This window comes from Parus major, chromosome 26, assembly GCF_001522545.3.
Source record: "Parus major isolate Abel chromosome 26, Parus_major1.1, whole genome shotgun sequence".
Classification (NCBI taxonomy): Eukaryota; Metazoa; Chordata; class Aves; order Passeriformes; family Paridae; genus Parus; species Parus major.
Genome location: NC_031795.1, coordinates 4,549,443 through 4,554,852, shown reverse-complemented (window position 1 = coordinate 4,554,852; position 5,410 = coordinate 4,549,443). Strand labels below are relative to the sequence as shown.

Below are 5,410 nucleotides of genomic sequence, written 5' to 3'. Positions count from 1 at the left end.
GAAAAGGAAGGGGGGAAAAAGCCAGAAAAGGAAGGGGGGGAAAATAGAAAGGGAAGGGGGGGAAAAACCAGAAAAGGAAAGGGGAAAAAGAGAAAGGGAAGGGGGGAAAATAAAGAGAAAGGGAAGGGGAGAAAAAAGAAGGGGACAATATCCAGCAGCTCCTGATATTTCTGGGATTTTTGTGTGGGTTTGGAAAGGCACTCAGCAGGAGCATCACTTCAGATAAAGAAATAATTTATAATAAATAATAATATTTATAATAAATTAATAGTAGAATTTCTAATAAGAAAAAAAAAAAAAAGGGATTTTTTTTCCCAGATAAATAATTCATGGAAGTCCCAAACCAGCTGCGGGAGCCTGGAATTTCCTGTCACCTTCCAAGCGAATCGGCCTGCTCTGAGTGCAGGTATTTTAAAATTCAGAGAGGAACCAGAAATCCGGGCGGTAAAACGAGATGGTTCAACACCCCAGCGCCTCTGTCAGAGGCAATTCCCGATTCGCCAGAGGCAAAAATCCCTGTGGATGGAGCAGCTCCAGCTTTTCAGCCCGAACCGGTGCCGTGGGATCCCCACGAGGGGTGGCCGGTGGCTTTGGGAAGTGAAAACCACTTAGGGAAGGAGCAAACAAGAGCCGAGCTGGGGATAAAGCTCCGGATTAAACAGCCCCGGAAAAGCTGAGTGCTCCCAGAAAGAATTTGTGGGAAGAGGAGAGATTTGCGGGTTTGAGTCTCCTGTTCCCGGGGAGGTGCTGCTGAGCAGAGCCTTTGATTTTGTGCCGCGTCCATTGAGGGCTCCGTGGGTTGAATTTGCATGAAAATAAAGCGGTGCCCGAGCCCGTTCTGAGGGGATTCCACAAAGTTTTGGGGCAGAGAATTGAGATTTCGGAGCTGCAGGTGCGGGCAGGGAAAGGGGAATTTTCTCTCCCGTGCCGAGGGGAGGAATCCTCGCAGCTCTGGGGGTGGGAGCTGCATGGCCAGGCCCTGATCGTGCAGCAAAGCAGCGGCTCGGACGGGCTGGTGGCAAGGGCAGAGCTGCCCTGGGATCTGATTTCACCGAGATTACACGAGGGAACCTCGCGGATCCGCGGTTTCTCCCCCCGGCGTGTCCCCGTGGGTGTCGCGGATCCCACGCCCTGCTCAGCCCCTGGCAGGGCCAGTCCTGCCACTCGCGGGTCAAACCCTGCTCAGGCCGGGCTCAGAGGGGATTTTTGTGTCCCTGCCACCCCTCGAGACTGGGAATTCACGTCTAAGGTTGAATCCTTGCAGATTCCCACAGGACAGAGCAGCACTGAGGGGGGTTCAATCCCCTTTTCCCTGAGCAGAGCTGGGCTGGGCTGAGCCAGAGCCACTTTTCCCCGCGGGCTGGGGTGAGTCAGGATTTTGGAAAGCTCGGCTGCGCCCTGGGTGCCCCACACCGTGTGAAAACCAGGGTGAGAGGAAGGGAAAAACCCTTCAGACTCAAGTGCGGTGTTTGCTTTGGCGGCCGCGTCCCTGCCCGCTCCTTCCCTCAGGAAGCGCCGCCGCGGTCAAGTGGGCGAGAGGAGCTGCGGCCCCCCGGGAGGAGGGGGCGAGACCCCCCCGGGCTGCCCCCGGCCCCGCTGAGCCCGGAGCGGGGAGAGCCGCAGCCTCCCGCACGCTGCGGGGGGAGCGGGGCCCGGCCAGGGCTGCAGAGAACCGGGGGAGCCACCGGGACCCGGCCCGGGCGGAGCCACCGGGACCCGGCCCGGGGGGAGCCACCGGGACCCGGCCCGGGGGGAGCCACCGGGACCCGGCCCGGGGGGAGCCACCGGGACCCGGCCCGGGGGGAACGAGATGCTCGGAGCGGGGGTGCTCGGGGGTCCGTGAGGATGCGCCGGGCACGGGTTGGAAGGGGGAGCACCGGAGGAGGAAGCACCGGGACCGGGCTGCGGGAAGCGGAGGCGGCTCAGGGACAGCCGAAAGACGGCGGCGATGCAGCGAGGACGGGGAGGGACGCGCCGCACCGGGGGGATGCAGCGGGGACGGACGCACCGGGGACAGGAGGATGCTCGGAGACCCCGCACGGTGACCATGTCCTTCCATGGGGATCCTTACCAGCTTCCCGGAGCGCTCCCGGGCTTTCTTCACCTTCCCGTAGGTGCCTTTGCCCAGCGTTTCCAGGAACTCGTAGCGGTGCTTGAGGTTGTGCTTGTGGTGGTGTCGCTTCACCGCCTGCTTCTTCATCAGCGGCCGAGGCGATTTGATCAGCCCCTCGGCCAGCGAGGCGGCCAGCGCAGAACCGGTGCCGGTTCCGGGCCCTGCCGCCCGCTCCATCCCGATCCCGGCTCCGGCTCCGCCGCCGCCCGGTGCGTCCCGGCCCGGCCCGGCCGATAAATGCGGCGGCCCCGGCGGCCGCGCCCCCCCGCGCCCATTGGCGGCTGCCGGGGCCCCGCCCGGGGCCGGCACCGGGGCCGGGAGCGGGGATGGGGATGGGGATGGGGATGGGGATGGGGATGGGGATGGGGATGGGGATGGGGATGGGGAGCGGGGCCGGGAGCGGGGATGGGGATGGGGATGGGAGAGGGGATGGGGGGGCCGGGAGCGGGGAGACCCCACGGGCAGCGCTGGGAGCGGAGAACCCACCCAGACGGAATGGGGGAGAGATCCAGGGAGCAGAGGGCTGGGGACACCCAAAACTTTGGGTAAGGGAGGGGGTGTAGGGACAGAGAGCAGAGGGAATTCAGGGATAAGGGAGAGAGGCGCAGGACAAAGGGAGGAACGTGGGTGGTTCCAGGCTGGAGGGAGATGGGAATTTCCCAGTGAAGGGTGAGATTCTCACCCAAAGGTTGGGAAGAGACACAGGCCCGGAGCGCTGGGAGGGTCAGAGGGGCTTTGGAGAAGAGCCTGGAGTGCCTGGACAAGGGGGAATGGCTCCACAGTGCCAGAGGGCAGGGCTAGATGGGATATTGGGATGAAATTCCTCCTCTGTGTGCCCAGAGCTGCAGCCTGGAACCATGGAAATGCCCAAGGCCAGGCTGGACAGGGCTTGGAGCAGCCTGGGATAGGGAAAGCTGGCCCTGCCCATCCAGAGGTGGCTCTGGGTGATGTTTAAGGTTCCTTCCAAGCCATTCTATAATTCCATAATGTGGAGAAAATTCCAGAGCCAGGGGTGATTTACTGTCCTTAATGCACCCAAAGCCAGGAAAAAACCGGCATTTCGGGCAAAATCAGGGAGAGGAGAGGCCTGGGGAGTGCAGCCTGTCCATGCTCTGCACAGAGCCACCCTGTGCCCTCCCGGACACACAGCCTGGGAGGGAGGAACGGGAATGTTCTCCAGGCCTGGAGCCGGGGTGGGGAACCTGCCGAGGCTCCAGACGGCCATTCCCGGCTCCCTCAGCAACACTTTCTCCCCGTGTGGTCTCCCTGCGGGAAATCTCCCTTCGGTGATATTAAAAGAATGCGATTATTTCCCAGAACAGCCCAAACAAAGACGCTTGCCCGGCTCGGGCGGGTGTGAGGACAGCCGGGCTGGATGGCAGAGAGAGATAACTGCGGGATTACTCATCCACACCTGGATTTTCCCACCGCTCCCCGCAGCTCCGGGCAGAGCGGGGGGTCCCAAACCCCTGCCAGGGATGATTTAACCCAGCGCTGGCTCCTCTCGGCGGGCCGCGAGGTGACACGGAGGTGACACGGGGGTGACACGGGACGGAGCTCGCTGCACCTCAGTGCCAGGAGAGACCCAGCAGGGTGGCACCGTCCCCTGGCTGGTTTTGTCACCGGGGTGAGCTCGGATGTCCCTCAGGGAAGGTGAAACCACAAGTGACGGGCACAGCCTCGCACCAAAGCGCTCTCCACGCTCCCAGCGCGGTCCCACACTCATTTAATCTCATTTTTATATAATTAAGACACCCAGGTCTCGTCCCCTGCCGCTGTCACTGATTTTTATGGCCACGCGGCGCCTCCGCTCTTCACAGCAGCTCCAGGCTGCTCCTTCCCACCTCCAGCCTCTCCCCGAGCTCAACAAACCAGGGACAAACCTCTCTCCTGGTTTTAAAATCAGCCCGGGACATCCGAGGCCGATCCTGGGCTGCAGCAATTGCGATAATGAATTGTGATAATGGATTGTGATCGAGCAGGGCGATAATGAGCGGCGATAATGAATTGCGGCAATGAATTATTTACTGAGCGCTTTCCGCGGGCCGCGGGGAGGATAAAGAGGGAGGAGAGGAGCCGAGCTGAACAGAACCGCAGCAATTTCGGAGTCAAAACCGGGATCCTGTCCAGGCACGGCCCGGGAATTGCGGCAGAGCCGGGGAGGGGAGGCTCCAACCTCCCGGGCTGCGGTGAACAAAAGGAAAGTGTCGCTGTCGCTGTCGCTGTCGCTGTCGCTGTCGCTGTCCTTGACATCCTTGTGGATTTCTCGGATGCTTCTCCCCAGGATTCCCCCGGCAGGAAAGGCCGCGCGGAGCTTCCCTTTCTGTTGGTGCCGGATAAATTCCTGTCCGCAGCGATGTTTGTTCCAGACGGGCTCAGGAAACCTTTCCCATTCTCATGGAAATGCCAAGGGGCGCGGAGCGGAGCCCGCTGGAATCCGCTGATAAGGATCCTCTATTGTGGCAGCACCCACGGCTTTCTCCGCTGGGGAAATCCACGGAAATTCCCCCGCCAGCTTCAGAATCCCAAGCGGGGCTTGTCCCGCTGGCCCGGTGCGTGTCCGCTAAACCCAGCCTGAAATCCAGCCGGGAATTTGGCTCCACGTCAGGGAAGCTCGGTGCTTGGTCACAGCCGGAGCTCTGTCTGCTCGCTGGCTCCGAAATTTGTGTTAATCAATTTATTACGTTAAAATAAATTCCACAGCGTTATCCCCACGCTGAAAATCCACATCCCGGGAAAAAGCCGCGGCTCTGCCTCGGTGGCCACGGGCTCTGTTTGTGGATTGGGGAAGGAATAAACATCAGCAAAGGGATTTTCTTGCAGCAGGGAGACCTCCCACAGGGAAAGGAAGAGCTCCTGGAGTCATTAAAATGCCAGAGACAACAAAAAGTTTAATGGTCGCCCCTCGTTTGGGGCCCTGCAGCTCCAGCGTTCCTCACCTGCTGCCGGCGGTGCTCAGGCAGATGTGAATCCCATTTTCCATCGGAAAAATCCCAGCCGTGATTGCTCTGATCCTCCCCATCCATCAGGGAGAAGGGAAAAACATCAGCGCCATTGGGAGCCTTTGGAAAAGTCATTTATGGCCTTTCACAGATGATGGGAACAGCAGAGGCCACCCCGCACAACAGGAGTGCAGCTGGGGCTTCCATCTGTCTGTCTGTCCATCCATGGATTCCATCCATCATCCATCCATCATCCATCCATCCTCCATCCATCATCCATCCATCATCCATCATCCATCATCCATCCATCATCCATCCATCATCCATCCATCATCCATCATCCATCATCCATCCA

General features: G+C 60.2%; 1 protein-coding gene and 1 long non-coding RNA gene across 2 annotated transcripts in view; both read right to left on the bottom strand.

Annotated features, from left to right (window-relative positions):
- NUAK2 (NUAK family kinase 2) overlaps positions 1–2,327 on the bottom strand; it is a 15,774-nt gene extending 13,447 nt beyond the window's left edge. The window contains exon 1 of the mRNA XM_015650367.2: positions 2,072–2,327. Within this exon, the coding sequence (XP_015505853.1) occupies positions 2,072–2,290 (219 nt within the window). The 5' untranslated portion in view covers positions 2,291–2,327. The remainder of the gene's footprint in view (positions 1–2,071) is intronic.
- Positions 2,328–3,886: 1,559 nt separating this feature from the next.
- Positions 3,887–5,330, bottom strand: LOC117245540. The gene is made up of 2 exons (XR_004500296.1): positions 5,053–5,330; positions 3,887–4,884 (listed from the first exon to the last, which is right to left on the bottom strand). It is a non-coding gene; the product is annotated as an uncharacterized LOC117245540 (long non-coding RNA).
- Between the last annotated feature and the right edge of the window lie 80 nt (positions 5,331–5,410).